Source organism: Mustela lutreola, chromosome 11, assembly GCF_030435805.1.
Source record: "Mustela lutreola isolate mMusLut2 chromosome 11, mMusLut2.pri, whole genome shotgun sequence".
Classification (NCBI taxonomy): domain Eukaryota; kingdom Metazoa; phylum Chordata; class Mammalia; order Carnivora; family Mustelidae; genus Mustela; species Mustela lutreola.
In genome coordinates this window covers 96,283,248-96,305,993 of record NC_081300.1, presented here as the reverse complement: position 1 = coordinate 96,305,993, position 22,746 = coordinate 96,283,248, and the positions used below count along the sequence as shown (strand labels likewise).

Here is a 22,746-nt window from a genome sequence, read left to right as displayed (position 1 = left end):
CTCCTCAACCGCCCATCTGGCGGGACCGTCGGGCCCGCACCACGCCTTCGCGTGAGGAAGCGGCGGCGAGGGGACTTCCGGCCGGGGCCGTGCTCGGAGAGGCCGTCCGGCTGGGAAGCGAGGCGCTGCCGCCTTTAGTCCTGAGGCCCCGGGTTCCGTTTCCAGGGCAGCCCGAGAAACGGAGGCTGGCTCTCCGACCTCCCGAAGAGGAGGCGCGTGCGAGGCGGCGCGTAAGCCCCGGCCTCTGCCGCTGCCCTGTCCCGGTCTCCGACCGCCCTCCCTCGCGGCCGCAGCACCTGGGGGGCCTGCCCACCTGCCCCCCCCAGCGAGCTGCGAGCGCCCTGGTCCTTGCCGCGTTCCCACCTAGGGACAGAGCCAGGGCGGGACCCCTGCAGCCTGTGTCCCGAGTGGGCAGCTGACGCTCTGCTGCTGATTTTGCCCGTGTGGAACGGGGCCTGGTGTTCCACATCCTCCCTCCCCCCCAGGAAAGCCAGAGCTCTGATTTACAAACCCCCGGTGTGCAAACGTACAACCCGAACCCGGCACGGCTGCACTCTTCACCCAGGTTGGGGGCTGCCCGGTCGCAAATGTCTCATCACTAATGACAGCAGACACGGAGGGCTGTTACAGAGGACTTTATGAACGTTAACTCATTTGACTCTCACAGTAGCTTTGGGCGAGAGGTTCTTTCCAGGGGAGGAAACTGAGGCACAAAGAGGTCACGTGGCTGTCCCACGTCACACCGTTGGAAGCGGCAGAATCAGAATTTGAGCCCAGGCAGGCTGGCTCGAGCACCTGCTCCTGACACCCCTCTGTGCTAAGCCCTCAGCACCAACTAGAAGTTGCTGCTGGTGATTCTCCCAAATCCCCTTCAGAGCCAGATGTGCTCCACCCCCGCTGTGGTGTCTGCGGATTCACATCTGTGCTCTTCTCTGGGAGGTTCCCTTGGCCACTGGGCGCCACCGTGCCGTGGAGATGGATACCGCTTCCCCACCCGCCCAGCCCATCCTCCCCTAACTGATGCAGGCCGCCGGCTGCTAGTGTCAGGCTCCAGAGCACTCCGTGGGATTGGGCCGAGGCTGGATGCCCTTGGAAACCACCTCCTGGCCCAGCTCCTTCCTGCCCTGTCCTTCCCTCACGCCCTTCTCCTGAAGGTACTCAACAAACCACCCGCCCAGGAATCCCCACCTCAGGCGCTGGCTCTGACAGACCTGACCCAAGCCAGCCTGTCTGCTGAAAGAATGACGCAGAAGCTGGTGTGTCCTTTCCAACCAAGAAGGGCCTGAGGGAGGCAGGGAGTTTATTCTTGTCCCGCCCAACCCAAGGAGGCAGAGCCCTCGCTGGCCGTGCTACCCCACCGCGGCCCCGCTCAAGTCAGCGCGCACACATCCACGGTGGTGGGCTCCTCGCGGGTGAAGCCGTCGCCGAAGCCCTCGTCGTCCACCAGGTCGGGTTTGCGGCAGCACATGGGGCACAGGCGGTTGCGCACAGCGGAGGCCCGGAGCCAGACGACAAGGTTCCAGCGCTCGCCCGTGCCCAGTGGCCGGGCCCCGTGCAGCTGGCCGCCCCGGTGCAGGATGCCCTGGCCCACCATGTGCTCCACCTCCAGGGGTCTGGTCAGGGCTGACGGTGCCTGCAGAAAGCGGGGCTCAGGCCTGGGCACTTCTGGCTGCCCCAGGCCCTGCCCCATGGGTCACACACACTCACCTGGAAGAGGCCCCCAAAGTACAAGGCGCCCCCTGTAAAGGCCTTGCCAAGGGCCACGTTGAGGGTGAGCTCCGCGTTATCATAGTGGCAGCCGAGCTCCCGGTCCTGGCCCGGGGCGTATTTGACCACGAAGGCCCGGTGGCTGTCGAGCCAGCCCCCGCCACAGTCTGGGTACAGCAGGGCCATCAGCGGCTGCAGGAAACGCTCCCGCAGTGGCGTCACCAGCGGCTCATCCAGGCCTAGCTCGTGCAGCAGCACCTGGGAGGGGGACCCCTCGGGTCAGCGGGGAAAGGGACAGGGCCTCACCTGGGGTCCCTGGGGGAGTCTCTTACCAAGGACAGTGTTATTTGCAGATATCAACTCCATAATAATCCTACCATGATCTCATTTTCCAGATGGGGAGACCAAGACCCTACCAGGGCCCAACAGCTCTTCTCCAGCACCGCAGGTACGGCCCCCCAACGCCCACTGTCCCGGCCTTACCCACCCCATAATTGTTCATGGTGTTGGGTCTTCCCTTGGGCATGTCTGACTGCTCGAAGTGCTCCAGCTCCTCCAGCAGGGCCTGGCAGAACGCTGCTGTGAACACCGGCACCCGGTAGATACGCTTCTCCCCTGCGAAGGGAGGGACATCGTTGGCTGGGAGCTCCAGTGTGGCTCTGCATTCTCTGGAGCTGTGTGAGCCTGTGCATGCCTGGTCACCTCCCTCGGCCTCAGTTTCCTCACCTGTACAATGGGGAGGATGTGGGTACTCACCTCTCAGGGCTGTTGTGACCACTACAGACCTACTGTGTGGGCGGCAGGGAGGCCTCTTCCTGGGCCCCCTCATTGGTCCTGGAGCCTCTCCTCCTGCTTCCACAGACACCCACACATCTAGTCTCTAGACTCTGATGAGGCCCAGAGATGGGAAGAGATTAGCCCGGTGACCCCCAGCGGGCCAGTGATGGAGCCAAGCGGGGATCACAGAGCCGCCTCGGGCTTTCTCTGCATAGCCACCAACATTTGCACCCCAACTGATGTGTCTTTTGGAGCCTCTGTTCCCCACACAGGAGGGGTGAGGGGGCCTGCTTCTTCTTGCTGGGCTCTGTTATGGAGAGGCCAAGCTGAGAACAGAAATACAAATATTTCTGGGCAGATGGACCAGTCCCCTGGGGTGCCGTGTTCGTATGGCCCGCACTTTCAGCCAGCTCACAGCCCAGCCCCCCACCCCAGACAACCCGCGCAGTCTTCACTGTCGGGATTCAATGGCAATGAGGAGGGTCCCTCCAGTCTAGGAGGGATGGCTTTATTCACATTCCAGCCTGTGCTTCACAAGAGAGTACAAGCATCATAAAGGGAGCAACACTGCACACCTATCTCCCCAGGGTACTCCCAGACCTAGGAATAACAGTAACCTTAAAATAAGGAAACCTTTCCTGAGCACCGTGCCCCCATCCGGCCATTCAGCACATTACCTCGCTTATTCACACTTAGGAGATGGGTATTACTAGCGCTCCCCATTTCACAGATGATGACACTGAGGCAGAGGGATTCAAGGAACTTGGAAGGGCTGGCACTTCCTGCTGGGTTTAGCCAGAGATCCCAGCAGGAGATCCAAAGCATTTTTGACGTTGGTTTGGCTTTGTGCCTCTGCTCAAGGTCACAGCAGTTACCTGGCCGCCCGTCTCCCACAACTCCAGGTCATGCAGGTTCAAGAAATTTCATTCTCGCCCACTTCTCCAGGTCTAGGGATAGAACTGTCTGCCTCCCAGACTGCTGTTAGCCCTGGGCTGGGGGGTTTGGGGTGGGTGCTTCACTGTCAGGCACACCTGTCTTGGTTGTCCCTTTGTGAAGTTCCTCAGTCCCCACCCCTCAAACCGAGTATGCCAACTGACTCACACCTGACACGGGCACTGAGTGTGTGCTGCACAAGTACGTAAGTGAATACTGACGCCCGGTCCCTGGCAGGTCAGTCCCACCAGCCCTTCTAGCTCTTGCTGGTTTGGATTTTGGAGGCAGACATGGTGGAGGAACCCCAGTGTCCCACCCCCCAGTCCTACTCCTACTAGGTGATGGGGCCAAGACCTCACCAGACACCGTCTCCAGCCGCTGGAGAAGGCCTTCAAAGTCTGCACCTGGTGATCTGCTGTACTCGGCTGCGGCCAAAAACTCGGGGGCCAGAGCCTCATCCTGGGGGCAGAACACACTAGCTGTGAGGCAGACGGGCCCCAGGCCGGGACGCCTCCACCTCCTTCCAGTGACCTGGCCCTGCCGGGTACCTGCAGCGTGTTGTAGACATCAGGCCTCACTGGGAGGTAGGATTTCGAAATGAGGGCTTTCCTGGCAGCCGACTCCTGCCCCAGCCGCTGCCGGCGCTCCACCTCCTGCTCAAGCTGGGTGGCACAGGGCCCAGTTACCAAGATGGGGCCTCCCATCACCCCCCACCCCCAGGTCATTATACAGAGGAGGAAACTGAGGCTCAGGAAGGCCAGAGCAGGGCCTGGGTTGAGACCCAAGTCTGTCTACACACCTGACTCTCTCAGGGTAAACTGCAGGTGCCAAGCTGTTAGCTGAAGGCAGCTCCTTCTGGAAGGGGCCCATCCCGCTCTGGGCGGCACAGTTCAGAGCCTGACTGGGATGGGAACCCCTCGACATGCTCAACCAGCTGGGCTGCCGAGGGAGAGGAACGCAATCCCAGCCAGGTGGTGTGTTCCAGAGGCTGCAGGGGGCCTGCCCAGGAGGCTTCCCCTTACCCCCAGGCGAGGAAGGAGACAGAAGATGCCAGCAGCTCTGGCACCCACCAAAGTAGGGGTGGGTGAAGAGAGGAGGAGGCCGGAGCCCGGCTGCCCTGGTGGGATCTCAGCTCCTCCTGCTGTGAAACCCTGGGCAAGTGTCTCAAGAGGGTGTGAGGCAGACAACTCGGCATTTCCCACTTTCTCTTTTTCTGGTGCCAGGCCCCAGGCGCTGCAGTGAGGGGGCAAGCCGAGGTCTAAGGAGCCCTTCAGGGACCTAGGCCTGGGGGCCCTCGAACTGCTGGCCCAGTCTGAAGAGGAAGGGCAGGGCTGGCTGTGGAGGGGCAGAGGCGGGCAGTTACCTCTCCTACGAGCTGCTGGAAGTCCTTGGGGCTGACACACCCGCGGCTGCGCAGGATCTGAGAGCAGAAAGTCCAGTGAGCAAGTCTCCTAACGTCTCTGGGCCTCAGTTTCCCCTCGTGGAGGTGGAGAGGAGCGCCCCGACCCGACGGGGTCATAGTGAGGAGGACAGTCGAGGAGCTCGCTCAGCGGACAGCGGGGCTCCCAGCTGCAGTTAGGAACCGCGCCGAGGGCCCCCCCGCGCCGGCCCCTGCCCGAAGCACTTTACAAAGACGCTCAGTCATTCGTTGCTCACGACAGCCTCAGCGGGCGATACTGCTCTCCCCGCTGAAGGGGGAAACCGAGGCACCCAGATCGGAGCTCCCGAGCCCAGCGAACGCCTGCCGCCCGCTTCTCCGCAGAGCCAGTGCAAGCCACTCACCGGGCCGTAGTCCCGGCGCAGCTGCTGCTCGCCCCGGAAGCGCACGTGGAGCCCGTAGCGCGCCACGTACAGGTTCTCGGAGCAGAAGCAGGCGCAGCGGCAGAAGCGCCGCGGGGCCCCAGCCGTCGCCATGGCGAAGAGGCGCGCGCCGCCCCGCCGGCTTCCGTAGGAGCACTTCCGGCGCGCCCCCGGCGGGGCGGGGCGGCGGCGGCAAGGGTGCGTTCCAAGTTCCCAAGTGCAGAAAAGAACGAAGACGCCGCCGCAGGAAACGGGGTGCGGCGGACAGAGATGCTCCCAGGCCGGGGTGCGGTGGACGGACTCGGCTGCGAGCGCGTGGTCTTCTCGTGCCGCCTCACAGCTTCCCCATCCACAGGGAGGGGACTGGCCTCCCCACTCTACAGATAGGCAAACCGAGTCACACCTCCACGGGCCGGGGGCAAGTTGGGACTTGGAACCCCTCAAGGCCTTTGTTAAATGCCGCTTCCCTCTTCTGCTCGGACTTGGGAGGAGGCAGCCAACGGCAGGAGGGGAGTTAGACCATGCCTGGGGTCCGAGCGCTCCTACGAGCCACTAGCCCGTTCTGTGTGTCTGAGCCTGGGTTTAGCAGCCTGCCCGGGCCCCTGTCCGGCGCTCCCCGAGCCTTCGCCGCGGTGTCGGGATTCGCCGCCGAGGCCCCGGGCCGCGTCCCCGCGAAGACGCTCCGTCCGGCGTGACTTCCGGTGGCGGGGCCGGAGGATTGGGGGTGTGGGCGGGGAGCAGGCTGTGGTCTGTAGGCGGCCACGCCCCGCACCGCGCGGTCGGAGTTCTGCACAGCCGCAGTGTGAGAGGAGTGTGTTGCTTGTGGAGCGTGCACCCCTAGCTCAGGGGGACCCATCGTAGCTCCTAAGTCTCTTGCCCCGGGGATCCCCACCTTGGTCCGCCGTGCACCCTGCAGGCCCGGGTCTGCAAAGCCCCGGGAGGAAGCTTGGACCTCAGCCCTGTTGCTAAGATGGAGAAACTAAGGCTCGGAATAGGGGATGAAGCCCCTTTCTCGACCCTAGAGTTCCGTCCCTGTTCAGCTTGGTGCGAGGATGGGGGTGGGGAGGAAGACTCCAGCTCTTAGCCCGGGTGCACAGGTGACCACGAATGGTAACTCCCGTTGGCCGATCTCCCACCGTCTCTCCTTGCATCCGCACAGCAAAGCTGTGAGCGAGGTACTGTTACGTCACCCATGTTACAGATGGGCAAACAGAGGCTCAGAGAGGGGTGGCGATGCCTCAGCGTTCACAATAGGGTTTCTCCGAATGGTTGGATTATGAGGGCTTTCGGATTTCCTCTCTGTGCTTGTTGGGGTTTATTTTCTTGATGCTTTCCTTTCCCCGCGGATGTATGCACAGGTTTACACTCACATCCGCAGTGAGACACTTAACACACTCAGACACACCCTTAATGTGCTCACACGCATTCACACACCATCACACGTGTGCTCATGCCATTGACACACTCACACCTAGTCATACACAGCACTTCACATACATAGCCGCACACTCATTCACACATGCGACACACTCATGCACACCGTCACACACCTATCACCCACACTCACACATCCAGCACAGCCCCTGGTTCCTCCCAGCTCTGTGGCAAATTGGGCCCCGAGGCTAAGGTCCCAGGGCCCCAAAGGGAGATGGGAGACCCTCACATCCTGTGCGACCATGCCAGGCCGTCCTCTCCAGTTCATGGAGACATCCACGAACATGTCTGGGGGTCCAGATCTCCTAGCAGCACCTTGAGGGGCTGGGAGAAGGCCGATTTCTGCTCTCAGGGCAAAACCTTCACCAACAGCCTGATTGGTTTTCACCCTGGCTGGCCAAGGGCATCCTGAGTGTGGGAGGTGAGCATGTGGAAGTGTGTTTTGAGTGACAGATAAGCTCCCTGCACTTCTAGTGCTCAGTCAGGGTGGGGAGACAGGAGTAAGCAAAGTACAAGGAGAAACAAGTAGACAATCAAGTTATTTTCATGCAGTCGTAAGTGCCGGGAAGACAAGCTAGGTGATGAGGTGGTGAGTGCCTGGAGGTGGCCACTTTAGACCGATGGCCGGAGAAAGCCTCCCAAAGAGTGACATTTCAGCCACGCTCCAACCGCTGCAGCAAGATCTGGCAGGAGAGGGTTCTAGGCAGGGGAGTTAAAAGTGCAAGCTAGGCGTGCTTGAAGAACAGCAAGGCATACGAGAGGACAAGTCCTAGGGAATGAGGCCAGGGTGGTATTCCGGCCAAACCACTGGGCTTAGGAGACCACTGTTAACATTTTGGATTTTACTCTACACATGAAGGGAAGCTGCCTAATCCTCACAACAAACCGTATGAGGTAGGAATTATCCCCATTTTGCAGAGGTGGAAAATGAAGGTCAGAGAGGTTGAATAGCCCACCCAGAGTCAGATGCCTCACAAGTAGTAGAGTCTGGAATAGAACAGGAGTCTGAGCCACGGGGATCCTGGGACCCAGCCCAAGCCTCCTAAAGGTACCAGGCTTCCCCCAAGGGGGAGAATGACCCTCAGGGGGCCGCTTCCTTCTCAAGGACCCAGCTCCTCAGCCCAAAGCTGTGTGGTCTGAGAACGTGTTTAAATTTTCATGGGTGTCTTGATTGCCCAATGATAGTGAAGGGCCCTGCTCTCCAGGAAGGATCCATTTCCCCAGTTCTGTGTGCATTACCCCCATAACTGCTTTCCGCCCTCAGAGGCCCAGGGCAGGCCTGGCACATGCATCCCCCCATCCCACCGCCCCCCCCCCCACTGCCGGTGCATACTGTTTCTCCCTTTGCAGTAGTTAGCAAGATAAGCAGGTTCTGCTTATCTGTTTAGACGGGTTCTCCCAGTGGCCCCTTTCTCCTTGGAATCAGTGTCTCCACCCCTACCCCGCCCCAGTCTGGGTTCAATCACCAAACGGAACAACAGCAAGAATATTAATAGTAAGTACTGGGTCCATGTGTTCTCAACCAGCACTTATGTGTTTTTGTTGTGTGTGGGGGGAGGGTATTATAGATTTTTTGAGATTTTTTTTTTTTTTTAAGTAATCTTAATACTCAACGTGGGACTCAAACTCACAGCCTCGAGATCCAGGAGTTGCATGTTGTACGAACTGAGCCAGCCAGGCGGCGCCCCTGTGTGAGGTATTATTAAACCTATTTTACAGATGAGGCTCCGTGAAGTAGGCCTGTCTAGGGTCATAAACCTAGTGAGTGGCAGGACCAGAATTACAGCACACACCCTTCTATCTGATTCCAGAGTGTATTGGTGGGGGAGGGGTATGCAAGTATATGTACGGGAATATATGCGTGTTGCATGTGTAAATATTTCTATATATGTATCTGTATACAGACGATTTTATATAGAGCACACTATTAAAAAAGGGCACGTCCCAGGAATACAGCTGGTGAATCTTTACAAACGACACACCATGTAACTAGCATCCAGATCCCCCAAACAGAACATTCTAGCCCCCACCGTGTCCCTGCTCAGCCACTACCCACCTCCCAAGGCTAATCACTACCCGGACTCCTAAGAGCCAAGATTAGTCTTGCCTGTTGTTGAATTTGATACAGATAAAATCAGATACTGTGTATTTTGCATACTGCTTCTTTCACTCAGCATTCTGTTGCTGAGATTCATGGCTGTTGTCCTGTGTAGTGGCAGCACTGTGCTTTTTTGTGTCTGCCTAGTATTCCACCAGATGACCACTCCATCCCCTGAGCCATTCTGCTGATGAAGGCCACTTGTATTGTTTCCAGTTTGGAGAAGTCATGAATGAGCTGCTAGGAACACTGTAATTTATTTACGGCAATAAAATACACATACCATAAAACCATTTTAACCATTTTAAAAACAGACTTTTTTTTTTTAAGATTTTACTTATTTATTTGACACAGAGAGATCACAAGTAGGCATAGGCAAAGAGGCAGACAGAGAGAGGGAGAAACAGGCTCCCCGCTGAACACAGAGCCCCATGTGGGGCTCGATCCCAGGACCCTGAGATCTTGACCTGAGCTGAAGGCAGAGGCTTAACCCACTGAGCCACCCAGGTGCCCCCAGACTTAACTTTGTTTAAAGATTTTATTTATTTGGGGGCACCTAGGTGGCTCAGTCATTGGGTGTCTGCCTTCACCTCGGGTCATGGTCCCAGTGTCCTGGGATCAAGTCCCATATCAGCTCCCTGCTCAGCAAGGAACCTGCTTCTCCCTCTCCAACTCCCCCTGCTTGTGTTCCCTCTCTCACTCCCTCTGTCATAAATAAATATTTTTAAAAAATTTTATTGGGGTTCCTGGGTGGCTCAGTGGGTTAAAGCCTCTGCCTTCAGCTCAGGTCATGATCCCAGGGTCCCAGGATCAAGCTGAGCATCAGGATCTCTGCTCAGCAGGGAACCTGCTTCCCGCCGCCACCCTCCCCCCAATGCCTGCCTCTCTGCCTTCTTGTGATCTCTGTCTGTCAAATTAATATAAATAATCTTTTTTTTTTTAACGATTTTTATTCATTTGCTAGGGAGAGAGAGGGCACAAGCAGGGGGAGCAGCAGGCAGAGGGAGCGGCAGAAGCAGGCTTCCCCACTGAACAAGGAGCCTAATGTGGGGCTCAATCCCAGGACCCTGGGATCATGACCTGAGCCGAAGACAGACACCTAACTGAGCCACCCAGGTGCCCCTAGACTTTACTGCTTAGAGCAGTTTAAGGTTCATAGCAAAACTGAGTGGAAAGTACAAAGATTGATCATATGCCTCACACCCCCCCCCCACTGTCCACATCCCTTCCCAGAGTGGTACATCTGTTACAACCCATTCCTTCACATCCACACATTATTACCCAGTGTACACTAGGCTTCCCTCTTGGAGTCGTATATTCTGTGGTTTTTTACAACGTAGAATGACACATCCCTACCATCACGGTCTCATACAGAATACAGAAGAGTTTCACTGCCCTCAAAATCCTCTGCGCCCTCTCTTCATCCCTCCCCCAACCCTAACCCCGGCAACCACGGACCCTTTTACCACCTTCATGGTTTGTCTTTTCCAGATGTCATATAATCAGAATCATCCCATAGCCTTTTCAGATTGGCTTTTTTCACTTAGTAATTGACATTTATGTTTCATCCATGTCTTTCAGTGGCTTGATCACTGAATAATAGTATATTGTCTGGATGGACCATATATAAGTCAGTGGCACTTACCACTAAATGAAATGATTTTATGTATTTACCTGTTGGTTTCCTGTCTCCCCTACTCTGCAAAGGATGGGGTTTTTCTTTTTCTTTTTTTTTTTTTAATATTTTATTTATTTATTTGACAGAGATCAACTACAGTGGATCCATCCACCTACTAAAGGGCTTCTTGCCTGCTTCCAAGGTCCAGCAATTATGAAGAAAGCTTCGATAAACATCCGCTTGCAGGCTTTTATGTGGACATCAGTTTTCAGCTCATTTGGGTAAATAACCTAGGGATGTGATTGCTGACTCATACAGTAAAAGTATGTTTAGTTTTATAAGAGACCACCAAATCCTTCAAAAGTAACTGTACTGTTTGCACTCCTACCAGCAGTGCATGAGAGTTCCTGTGGCTCCACGTCTTCCCCAGCATTTGGTGCTGTCGGTGTTTCGGATCTTAGCAATTCTATGAGGTCGGTAATGGTATCAGGTTGTTTTCATTTGCAATTCCTAATAACATGACATGGAGCATCACTTCATATGTTTATTCATCACCTGTATATCTCATTTGGTGAGGTGTCTGTTCAGGTCTTTGCCTCTTTTTAAAATTTGGCTGTTTTTAATTTTTTTATTGTTGAGTTTTGTATATTTTAGATAACAGACTTTATCAGATACAGGTTTTTGTGGATATTTTCACCCAGTCTGTGGTTTGTTGTCTCATTCTCTTGACCATATATATATTTTTAAAGATTTTATTTATTTATTTGACAGAGAGAGATCACAAGTAGGCAGAGAGGCAGGCAGAGTGGGGCAGGGAGCAGGGAGCAGGCTCCCTGCTGAGCAGAAAGCCCGATGTGGGACTCAATCCCAGGACCCTGAGATCACGACCTGAGCCGAAGGCAGGGGCTTAATCCACTGAGCCACCCAGGAGTCCCTGCAGAGCAGTTTTTAATTGTCATGAAGTTCAGCTTATCAGTTCTTTCATGAATCGTGCCTTTGATGTTGCCCCCAAAATCGTCTTCATATAGGGCGCCTGGGTGGCTCAGTGGGTTAAAGCCTCTGCCTTCGGCTCAGGTCATGATCTCAGTCAGGGTCCTGGATGGAGCCCTGTGTTGGGCTCTCTGCTTGGCAGGGAGCCTGCCCCCCCCCCCCCCCGCCTACTTGTGATCTGTCTCTCTGTCAAATAAATAAATAAAATCTTTTTTAAAAAAAAAATCGTCTTCATAGCCAAGAAAAATCCAGATTTTTTTTCCCTATCCTCTTAGAGTTTTATAGTTTTGCATTTTATATTTAGGTCTGTGGTCCATTTTATGTTAATTTTTGTGGAAGGTGTGAGGTCTGAGTCTAGATTTTTTTTTTTTAACATATGGATGTCCAGCTTTTCCAATACCATTTGTTGAAAAGATTGTGTTTGTTCCTTTGTACTGCCTTTGCTCCTCTGTCAGAGATCAGTTGACTGTATTTACATGGGTCTATTTCTGGACTCTCTATACTGTTCCATTGATCTGTGTGTCTATTCTTTCATCAAAACCACACTGACTTGATTACTGTAGCTTCATAGTAAGTCTGGAAGTCAGGCAGTGTCAGTCCTGCAACATTGTTTTCCTCCTTCAATACTGTGTCGGCTGTTTTCACTCAGCAAAAATGACAGAGCCTGGATCTGGACCCAGCTCTGAGGCACTCTGACTTTTGGATAGCCCATCCAGGATACTTTCTTCACATACAATCATATATTTGCTTTTTGTGTTTGCATGAATGTTAGCCTGCTCCAACTTTATTCTGTCCCTTGGTTTTACCCAATCCATTTAGGAGGTCATTCCATACCTATACATAGCTTCTGTATGCAGACACATACAAACATATGTTGCTTTTTTTCCCTGCCGCACTTTTCTGTTGAGCCCCGCTCTGTAATGATTTGGCCAGTTCCCTATGGAAGGGTATTAAGGGTATTTTCAGAGTTTTGCTACTACAGTAACTATCTGCAAACTAGGATCTTTGCTCCCCTCGACCAGTCTTATCTATAGAAGAAAATCCTACTGGGCCAAAAAAAAAATGCTTTTTAAAATCTGAACTTTGCCAAATTCTCCTTGAAGGAGGCTGTCCCGTGTGAGTGGCAGAGGCTGTTTTAAATTCGGGGTGCTTTAAGCCTTTGACTGAAGGATGGAGGGGTGAGGGGATATGTTGCCCCACCTGCCACCGCCTCTGAGCCTTGACCTACTGTCCCAGGTTCTTGGTTCAGGCCGCACTGTTTGCCCAGAAGCCTGCTCACCTTGCACCTTTCCCAGAGACCCCTTCCCAGCTTGAGTGGCCCTGTGTTACTTTCCATGGCCGCACCCAGTTTTATTCCTTTATGGCACTTACCACTAAGTGAAATGATCTCACGTACTTACCTGTTGGTTTCCTGTCTCCCCTACTCTGCAAAGGATGGGGTTTTTCCTTTTTTCTTTTTAAAAAGATTTTATTTACTTATTTGACAGAGAGAGAGACACAGGGAGGGAGGGAACACAAGCAGGCTTCCCCCCTGAGCAGGGAGCCCGACACAGGGCTTGATCCCAGGACCCTGGGACCACCACCTGAGCAGAAGGCAGACACCCAGGCGCCCCCGGGGGTCTTCCTTTTTTCACACTCAGCTGTATTCCTAGCACGCTGCCCCTAGCAGTCACTCAGTGGGTATTGCTGCTCCCCTCTCTCAATCCCTACAGTCCTGCCCTCCATTTCTCTCTAAAATATCTTCCCTTCCAACCAGATGTAATTGACTTATGCATCGTAGGTTTTGCCTGCCTCCCTCACTAGAGTGCCGGCTCCAGCAGGGCCCGGATTCTGTTTCTTCACTGTTGCCTCTCAACAGATTAGAATGACAGATGGCACATAGTAGGTGCTGCACAAATATTTGTTGGAAGAAAGAAAAGAGAGAACGACAAAGAGGAAGGAAGGAAGAAGGAAGGGGGGAAATGAAGGAAGGAAAAAGCAAAGATCGTAACTCCCACAGGGGCTGGCGGCTTGTCCCTCCAGAGGAAAAGACCCAGTAAAGAGCTAGCGCCCCCACCAGGTTGGGCCTGGGGCCTCCAGACCTGGAGCACAGAGCAGGAGGGCCGGGCTAGGCGGGAGGGGGCGGGGCCCGTCTCAGGTGTGGGGGAGGGCTAGCTCTGGCCCCGCCCCAGATGCCCCGCCCCGTCCGGGCGCCCCGCCCCACCCGTCAGCTGGCCGGGGCGCCCGCCCCGCTCGGCTCCGACCTTGCCGCGGCGCAGCCCGGGTGGGAGGAGGGGAGGAGCGGCGGGAGGAGCGGAGCGAGTGCAGTGCCGGGCGCAGTCTCCAATGAGCCGCGCGGAACCTGCGCCCCTGACGACCCGAGCCCCCTGCGCCCTTTCCCTACGGCTCACCTGGTGCCAGGTAAGGTAACAGGTAAGAGCGCGGCGCCCGGGCCCACCGAACACGTCGTTCTCAGGCCGAGGTGCCAAGCCGGACACAGGCTGGGGGCGTCTGGGGCCCCCCTGCCTCCGAGGTGGAGTAGGCGGCAGCGTTGGAGGTGGCAGCCTTCCGGGAGCCTTCTCGCCCCCGCTCCTGTCCCCAGGCGTCCTCAGCTGCAGGTCCCAGCCCCCCATCCCTGCAGCAGCATCCTTTCCGCGCCCGCAGGACGAATGTTGCTTTTTTTTTTTTTTTAACTCCTCACGCGCCGCTGCCTCTTGGAAAATGGTGGGGGTGGCTTTGGGGGAGGATCCTGCGATGGCTTTTCTCTCCCCGGGATCGGAATGGTGCGACTTCCCGTGGCTCCCTACGTTCTACAGCGGGCGCCTGCCCACGGGTCCTGAGCACCCTGGCTGTGGCAGAAGCCTGGGGGGCCCGACCTGGGCCTGCCTTAGCCCTCAGTTTCCCTCGCTGGTCAGTGGGCTGACGTTCCACACGCATCCACCCTGGCAGTAGGCCTGTGGGTTCCCAGGGGCTCCTCCCTTATTTCTGGATCTGTGTTAAAATAGGATGCCCCCTTCCCCCACCTGATGTCATTGAAAACAGCTTTAAGCTGGTCTGACAGGATTCACTGTCCTGCCCTCTGCCCCACCCCCTGGAGACAGGCTGGCCTCCATCCCTGCTTCAGAGGGCAGGTGGCAGGTGATCAGGGGAGGGTTGTAGAAGGGCCACCGTAGCTCCCCAGCCATGAGTTACCCGAAACAACTTTCCCAAGTCTCTGAGAGAGGGCAAGTCCCAGCATCAGATGCGGTGGCTTGAGTAAGGCTGGAGTCAGGATGGCACAAAGTGGACCCAGCCCCATCTGGCACTGCATCCAGAACACCCGCCTCCCTGGGACACAACCCTCTGTTAGCCAGTGTGCTGAGCAGTGAATGGGCCTTTCCGCTGCTGTGTGATGGGGTGAAAAGTTAGGAATGGACCAAGCTGCTTGGACCACCTAGGTCCGTGAGTAGCCTGGGCACGTGCCGTCCAGAAAGTCCAGCGTTGGGTTTCAGTCCTGCCTTTGCTTGTTCTCTGCATGCCACCTATCTTCTCCAGGACTCTGTTTCCCCATCTCTAAAGTGGGGGTGATCATACGAGGACCTCCCACAGTAGTGGCAAGGATGAACTCGAATGGGAGATGCTGGGCACTTAGCCCATTGTTAGGCAGTGAGTAGCACACCGTAAACAGTGGCTGTTACGGTTGTAATATTAGTTGTCATTTATTATTTCCTATGTGTTGCACTTTCCTTCTGTGCATCTGACAGTGGTAGGTGCCCTGACCACCATTTCTACTGAGACAAAGCCCTTGGCAGGACCCCCTATGGGGAGGGGTCATTTGCTAACCCTGTGCCATTCCTTAGCATCTGGGGGCAAGCCAAGACAGTTGCCCCTGTCTTCCCCAGGCTTTGTCACATCCTGGGCAGTGCCTGCTCTGGCCTCTGGCCACCACCTTGTCCTTGTCCCTCGGGCCACTCTTGTCACCCATGTGCTCACACTTTGCCCTCCAGCTCCACCTGGCTGAGCTCAGCTGCATCCTCCAGACAACGGAAGCTGGAGAGCGGGACTGGGCCTCCAAGCAGCCCGATGGTCCTCATCCTCCCCTCCTCACAGTCTTGCCTGGTGGTCTTGTCCCTTTCATCCTCCTGCTCAGTAACTTTAAAAATAACAGAGTAGCCTGTCCCCACTGAGGTCTGTAACCCGACCCGAGTTGGATTCTGCTCCATCAGAGCCTGGACTACAAGGACTCAGCACTTGGGAGTATGAGGCCTTGGTGCTATAGCTGCTCTGTGCTCAGCCTGCCGGGTGACCCTAGACAGCCTTCACCCCCTGCTTCCCTGTGCCTCAGTTTCCCCATCCATACGATGTGATTCAGATAGTCTGTGATGCTGGAGTGTGAAACTTTGCTTATTTTGGTGAAGGTAGACAGCTGGGGTGTTGGTGGCTGTCAAATGGGGTTGACGTCACCCTAAGTGGAGGGGTGTTGGGAAGGAACTCCCCCAGGGACTGGGAGTGGGAGCAGGAAGAGTGGGCCAAGTCCCTCAGCTGGTCTCGGGCAGATCTGCCTCCTCATCTGCTTCTGAACCCCAGCTCCCTTCCAGGGCCAAAGGACTCCTTGTGCCCACCAAGAGGTGAGCAACAGCCAAGGTGGCTGGCAGGGCCTGGGTAGCAGGCGGTGGCTTGGCCCGGAGGCCTGGTGCGGCACTGGGCCAGGATCATCCCTCCCTGGGCTCCGACTCACGCTCACCCACTCACTGGCTTCCCAAGGCCTCTGCATTGCAGCAGACGGAAGCCTTTGCTGGCAGCCCAGCTGGGGCTCGGGGTGGAGGAGGGAACTGGGCAGGGGGTGTCTGTTCCCACCAGCCTTGCCCTGCTCCCTCCCTTGCCCCTGGCCCCATTCAGTCCTGGCTTTCCTTGGAGCCCCAGCTGCTGACAGGGGATCCTTCTCTAGCACTGACTTGAGTCTACCTGGAAATGCTAGGCTCTAGACGGGGCCCAGGCTCAGGGGCTGTTTCGCCCCTGGGTCCTTTCTACATCTCAGACTGCACCTCTCCTAGCATCATTAGGGGTCTTGCCTACCCCTGGAGAGGCTGTTTGAAGCATTAGGGCTTTGGAGCTGAGAGCACAGACTTCTGAACTCCACCGCCTGATTCACATCCCAGCTCTGCCACTTCCTAGCTGTGTGATCTAGGACAGCTCAATTAACCTCTCTGTGCCTCAGTCTTCTTGACTGTAAAATGGAGATAATAGATTCTATCTCACAGGGTTCTTGTGAAGATTCATGTATTCAAATCACATTCATGCATTCAAATCCTTAGACAAACACTCCCTATCAGCACTTGAATTGACAAGTGTTTTAGCTTCATAGTTTAGAGCCCGGATTCTGGAGCCAGATAGCTCCGGGTTCAAATCCCGCTCTGCTGCTCACCAGCTGTGTGATCTTGTACAAGTTCATAACTTCTCTGGGCTTCAATTTCTCCATCTGCTAAATGGGGTTGAGGATAGTACAAACCTCACAAGTTGTTTCAAGGGTTAAATAAGCAAACACATATAGTGCATGGCCTGTATAAAAGGCTGGGCCTGGGGCTTCTGGCTGGCTTACTCAGTAGAGCATGTGAGTCTTGATCTCAGGGTCATGAGTTCAAGTCCCATATTGGGCATGGAGCCTACTTAAAATATAAGATAAAGTTAAATGCTATTTAGAAAAAAAAAATTTTAATTCTATAAGGGACACCTGGGTGGCTCAGTCGGTTAAGCTGCTGCCTTCAGCTCAGGTCATGATCCCAGGGTCCTGGGACCGAGTCCCCCATCAGGCTCTTTTTCTAGCAGAGAGCCTGCTTCTGTCTCTGCCTCTGCCTGCCACTCTGCTTGCTTATGCTCTCTCTCTGACAAATAAATAAATAAAATCTTTAAAAAGTAAATAAATAAAAATAAAAATTCTATAAAAGACCAGGACCAGAGGAAGGGCTGTGTTACATAACTGTTTGCTTATACTTACTAGGCATCCGCTCTGCTGTACAGAGTTTGAGAGTTAGGTGCTGGGATGCTTTACATACTAGCCCAAGTCCTGCTGTGGGCCTCTGTTGGCAGAGTGATATGGGGCAGATGCTTTTGCCTCTCTGTGCCTCAGTTTCCCCCAACTACATATGGGAATGTGGAAGCAACTGCCTCATAGGGTTTGTGGGGTTTCTGTCACTCCAGAATGTGAGCCACTAGCCTTTGAGCACCAGAGCTGTAGGGGAAGGGGTCTCTCTAGCTGACCCCCATCCCAGTCACTACTCAGAGTGACCCCTGCTGGCGTTCCATGCCTTTCCTTTCTACGTGGGGACTCCAGAACTTTGCCCATTTTGCAGATCAGATGACAAATACCCCAGGAAGAAAACGGATGGACCCAAGTCAAGAGGTAGCACTCAGAGGCACACCCCTAGCCCAGTCCCCATCCTGCCCTGGATAGGTCTCACTTCCAAACACTGCCATCAGGCCTGCATCCTGCCATGTCCCCGCAGCTCCTCGGGTCTCCTAGGCACTTGGCTCAGCCCCAAAGGGCCCAGTGTTGGGGGAGTTGCTTTGGCCAAAGCAGACCTCAAACTCCAGAAAGCCAATAGGGTCTAGGTGAGGGGGTAAAGGGCAACCTGGGCTGAAGGAAAATATTCTGGAAACTTCCAGACAGATGTGAAAGTCCCTGGGTTGCTCTAGGGCCTGTGGCCAACCACCCCATCCCCCGACTTCTTGGTCTAAGGCTGGAGTTGGGGAGAACAGGAAACAAACATTTACTATGCACGCACTGTATACAGTGGTAACAATCAGCAGCAATGAGTATGTGCCAGGCACTGTGCCCAGAGCAGATGTTCATGCACCGAACCTCATGCTGTTTTAAAAATGAGGAAATGGGTTCAGAGAAGTTAGTAGTAGTGCAGTAGTAGTAATGTATAGTATTCCTAGTAATGTCCTAGTAATGTATAATAGTACTAGTACTCCTACTAGTTACTACTAGTAAAAACAGCACTCTTTGCTTATCTCCGTTGCATCCAGGTGCCGTCACCCTCACCTCCCTGACCCTGTGGGATCCCTCAAGCATGTCGGCACCCTCCTACCTCAGGGCCTTGGCACTGTCTGTTCTACCCGCAGATCCTTCCCCCAGATATCCGCGTGTCGGGCTCCCTAACCTCTTTTTAGTCTTGCTCGAGTGTGACCTTCACAGTAAGGTCTTCCCTGGAACCCTATTTACGACTGTTCTCCCCTCCCGATCGCCCCCCCACCCCCTGCGCCCCATTCCTCCCCCCCAGCTCTTAGCTCTTACCACACTGTATCATTTAGTTATTGTGTTGGTCTGTCTCTGACGTGGGTGTGTCATCTCCACAAAATCAGGGATCTTTGTGTGTGTTCATTGTTAAATCCTAACACGCAGAATAGAGTCTGGCCCACCCAGTACCCACTGGTTCTCAGGAAGCACTCCTTGAATGAATGGGATGTTCCCACCAGTCCTATGACTTCGGTGCTCCCGTCACTGCCCTCCCACAGATGGGGGACACCGAGGCGCACAACCACCAAGGTGCAAACCTGAACCCCTTGCCCTGTTGCCCCCGGTAGGTCTGGCCTCGCCCCACGGACCATGGCCTTGCCCCCATGAGCTAGAGCCTGTTCCTCGGCACGCACCCACCGCCAGCCAGCAGGATGCAGCTGTGGAAGGCGGTGGTGGTGACCCTGGCCTTCATGAGCATGGACGTCGGCATGACCACGGCCATCTACATCCTCAGCCACCTGGACCGCAGCCTGCTGGAGGACATCCGCCATTTCAACATCTTTGACTCGGTGCTGGACCTCTGGGCGGCCTGCCTCTACCGCAGCTGCCTGCTGCTGGGAGCCACCATCGGTGTGGCCAAGAACAGCGCCCTGGGGCCCCGGCGGCTTCGGGCCTCCTGGACGGTCATCGCCCTCGTGTGCCTCTTTGTGGGCATCTACACCATGGTGAAGCTGCTCCTCTTCTCCGAGGTCCGCAAGCCGGTCCGGGACCCGTGGTTCTGGGCCCTCTTCGTGTGGACTTATATCTCGCTCGCCGCTTCCTTCATGCTCTGGTGGCTGCTGTCCACGGTGCGGCCGGACGCCAAGGCCCTGGAGCCCGGGGCTGAGGCCGAGGCTGACGGCTTCCCCAGGGAGCCCCGACCCCCTCGTGAGCAGGCATCGGGGGCCACGCTGCAAAAGCTGCTGTCCTACACCAAGCCTGACGTGGCCTTCCTCGTGGCGGCCTCCTTCTTCCTCATTGTGGCAGCTCTGGGTAAGTGAGGAGCCCGGGGGCCTGGCAGGCACCCCGGAAAGCAATTTGTGTGGGGGGAGTTATATAACCACTGCGTCCTTCCTCTTAAATCTTTTGACATTTTGTTCACATGGTTCAACATCAAATTGATGTGAAGAGGTGAATACTGAGAGTTCCATTCCCAGTTCTGCCTCTGACGGCCCTGATCTCCCTGCCGAGGGCTAACTACCGGAAATGTTCTGGAAGCTTCCAAGTGGGTGCGAAACCACTTTTATTCATTTCTTGTATACATTCTCCCAGTGTTTCCTGATGAAAGCCAAACAAGCAAAAACGGACCTGTTACTCTCACCACCTCTCACACGTTACTTCGCGTCTTGCTTTTACCACTTAATGACATATTTTAGAAATTTCCAGTCAGTACCTCATTCCTTTATTTGGCTGCATAATAGTCCCCTGTGAGGCCAGTCCAGAGATCATTTAGTTGGTCTCCTTTTCTTGGCCCTTCGAGTTGTTTCGAGTCTTTTCTCTTACAGTAAATAACTTTGTTTGTATACATTCCATATAAATGTGGGTGTATTTGTAGGCTAAATTCCCAGAAGTGGGATCACTGGGTCAAACAAAGCATTTTTTGTAACAGAGCAGGCTATACTAGAGACCGTCAGAACACGGTGTCTGTGGTTAGCGTCAGTACTGTGTGGTGAAACTTTTATTTTAGGTACGTGTGCCTGCGTGTGAAGTGAGTGTGTCCGGGTTTGTCGTGTAATATGTATTTGTTACTATTGGTTCTGGCCCAGTGTGAAAGCGCTTCTTCAGATACGGCAGGTGGGAATGTGACATCTTAAGGTCAAAATTCCATGGGTTCCGGGAGCCACTCTGAGTTGTTACTAGTTGTCTAGCCGTTCTGAGTTGTTACACGTTTAACAGCATCTGGGAGTGGCCCCAAACCCAGACTGTTCTCAGAGAGGACAGGCAGGCCCAGAGCTGACCCCTGTCCTCTCACTATTGACCTTCTGCCCTCTCAGTCCCAAACCCTCTGCTGCTCTGTGATTTTATGCAAGTTACTTAACCTCTCTGGGTCTCGGTCTCCTCGTCTGTTAAATGGGCATAATAGCAGTACCAGTCGTGATCGGGCTTATGAGGTTCAGCAAGCTAATATGGATAAGACACTGCGAACAGCTCCTGGAACCTAGAAGGCTCCCACTATATTTTAGTGCCTGTGAGTGTTGGGCTGACCCTTTTCCATTTAATCAGAGAGTTTTCCCTGCTCATGTCTCAAGGTCCCAATATCCCCTCCTCCAAGAAGCCTTCTTGGATTACAGTGACTGCGATTCTTTATCTGCACCTCAGCTGTAGCACTAGTGACATGAAAATCATGAGTCCACTGTCCTGCTTCCCCTACCAGGCTTTGAGCCCCTTTGGGCCGTTTTGGCCAGGTCTGACTCACCCCGGGTCGTCCCCACCCCACCCCAGCCCACAACCCGGTACAGAAGCCGGCTCATGGAATGAATGAACACATAACCGCCCCGCTTGTGTAGCCAGATGTCACCCATGACCTCGTTTCCGCCCCCTGCTGGGGCCCTGTTGTCAGCTGCTATGTGCTCGGGGAATACAGATGTCCTAAAATACCGTGGAGCAGTCTGCCAGCCTGCAGGACTGAGTGGAGGTTAAGGGCTTGGACTCGAGACCAGGCCCCCAACTGCACTGGTCACCTGAGTCAAGGTTACAGAACCTGGCCAAGCCTCAGCTTCTCATCCCAAAAGTAGGGTTTTGCTGGGCTCTTATGAAAGTTGGGTAAGCTGGAACACGGTGCTGGCAAAAGTGAGTACTTCCCACAAGGTAGGGACTGTGACTACTGATAATTCTCAGTCAGCCAATGGAGCATCTCCTAGTACATGACAATTCTTTTCCAACCCAACTAGAAAACCTTGGGCAAATACCTTTGCCGTGATTTCCTCATCTGTAAAATGGGAAGAATCGTGATGCCACACCTATGAGATTATTGGGGGGCATATGGGATTTGAAAGAGATTTGGAAGCAGATATCCAGGGCAACAATGCTCTACACAGAGGAAACAGCCCGTGCAAAGGTCCTGAAGCAGGAAGGTGCCTGGCTGTAAAAGGAAAAGCGGAGGTCAGCGCAGCTGGGGTGGTGTGGGAAGGTAGACAGAAGGAGAGCAGAAGATGAAGTCAGGGCAGTAGCAGGGGCCTGGTCCTGTAGGGCACCACTGGCCACTGTCAGGGCTTTGATGTTTACCCTGAATGAGTTGGAAGCCTGAGGAGTGGCCAGGTCTGACTGGGTTTCCTAGGGCCCCACTGTGTACTTCGTGGAGAACAGGCTGATGGGGACAAGGGTGGCAGCAGGGAGAACCAGGAGTTGGCTGAGAAAGTCCAGGTGAGGTTGGAGACTTGAACCCAGGTGGGAGCAGTAGGGGCAGTGGAAGAGGTTGGATCTGGAGGTACTGTTGACCTTGAACATGTGGGGCTGCTTGAAAACGCTGGTATGACTTTTGACTCCCCAAGAGTTTAACTACTAATAGCCTGCTGTTGCCCAGAAGCCTTGCTGGTCACATAAACAGGAGATTAGCACATCTGTTGTATGTCCTATGTATCATACACTGTATTCTTACAATCAAGTGAGCTATAGGAAAGACAGCATTGCTAAGAAAAGTCACAAGGAGGGGCGCCTGGGTGGCTCAGTGGGTTAAGCCTTTGCCTTCAGTTCAGGTCATGATCTCAGGGTCTTGGGATCGAGCCCCGCATTGGGCTCTCTGCTCAACGGGGAGCCTGCATCTCTCTCTCCTCTTGCTCCTGTTCTCTCTCTCTCTCTCTCTAAAAGAAAAAAAAAAAAGAAGAAAGAAAAGTCATAAGGAAAATACATTTATAGTCCTGTACCGCGTTTATGGAAAAAACCTGTGTGTAAGCAGACCTGCACAACCTGTGTTGTTCAAGGGTCAGCTGTATTTTGAAGGTGGAGCCCCAGGATATGCCAGTGGATTGGAGAGTTTTGTGCGATGCTTGCACGGATTTTTTTTTTTTTAAGATTTTATTTATTTATTTGACAGAGCGAGATCACAAGCAGGCAGAGAAGCAGGCAGAGAGAGAGAGAGGGAAGCAGGCTCCCTGCTGAGCAGGGAGCCCGATGCGGGGCTTTATCGCGGGACCCTGAGGTCATGACTTGAGC

The 22,746-nt window shown here is 54.5% G+C and overlaps 2 protein-coding genes across 9 annotated transcripts in view; one reads left to right on the top strand and one right to left on the bottom strand.

The window, feature by feature from the left end:
- The window catches only part of ABCB9 (ATP binding cassette subfamily B member 9), a 41,628-nt gene that overhangs the window by 396 nt on the left and 18,486 nt on the right, over window positions 1–22,746 (top strand). For 2 of the 5 annotated variants that reach the window (XM_059140026.1, XM_059140022.1), the window contains exons 2-5: window positions 2,103–2,155; window positions 10,514–10,648; window positions 10,759–10,840; window positions 18,903–19,587. In XM_059140026.1, the coding sequence (XP_058996009.1) occupies window positions 18,987–19,587 (601 nt within the window). In that variant the 5' untranslated portion in view covers window positions 2,103–2,155; window positions 10,514–10,648; window positions 10,759–10,840; window positions 18,903–18,986. Of the gene's footprint in view, window positions 1–2,102; window positions 2,156–10,513; window positions 10,649–10,758; window positions 10,841–13,579; window positions 13,770–18,902; window positions 19,588–22,746 lie in introns of those variants that run through there. The other 3 variants (XM_059140024.1, XM_059140023.1, XM_059140025.1) reach the window with 3 other exon arrangements.
- On the bottom strand, window positions 620–5,924 carry OGFOD2 (2-oxoglutarate and iron dependent oxygenase domain containing 2). Of its 4 annotated transcripts, XM_059140028.1 has the most exons (7): window positions 5,200–5,924; window positions 4,781–4,837; window positions 3,966–4,079; window positions 3,777–3,876; window positions 2,195–2,322; window positions 1,708–1,965; window positions 620–1,633 (listed from the first exon to the last, which is right to left on the bottom strand). In XM_059140028.1, the coding sequence occupies exons 1-7, from the start codon at window positions 5,329–5,331 to the stop codon at window positions 1,370–1,372; spliced, it is 1,053 nt and encodes a 350-aa protein (XP_058996011.1). In that variant the 5' UTR covers window positions 5,332–5,924; the 3' UTR covers window positions 620–1,369. The 4 variants fall into 4 exon arrangements, with proteins under 4 accessions (XP_058996011.1, XP_058996012.1, XP_058996013.1 ...); XM_059140029.1 differs by lacking the exon at window positions 3,966–4,079; XM_059140030.1 differs by lacking the exons at window positions 3,777–3,876; window positions 3,966–4,079 and having other exon boundaries at window positions 5,200–5,214.

What these genes read in the sequence shown, in the direction of transcription:
- OGFOD2 (XM_059140028.1), bottom strand. Translation starts at nt 5,331, where the DNA reads ATGGCGACGGCTGGGGCCCCGCGGCGCTTCTGCCGCTGCGCCTGCTTC. An exon ending in TCCAGCAGCTCGTAGGAGAG is followed by an intron (nt 4,080 to 4,780) that starts GTAACTGCCCGC and finishes TGTGCCACCCAG; the next exon opens with CTTGAGCAGGAGGTGGAGCG. An exon ending in ACTTTGGGGGCCTCTTCCAG is followed by an intron (nt 1,634 to 1,707) that starts GTGAGTGTGTGT and finishes CGCTTTCTGCAG; the next exon opens with GCACCGTCAGCCCTGACCAG.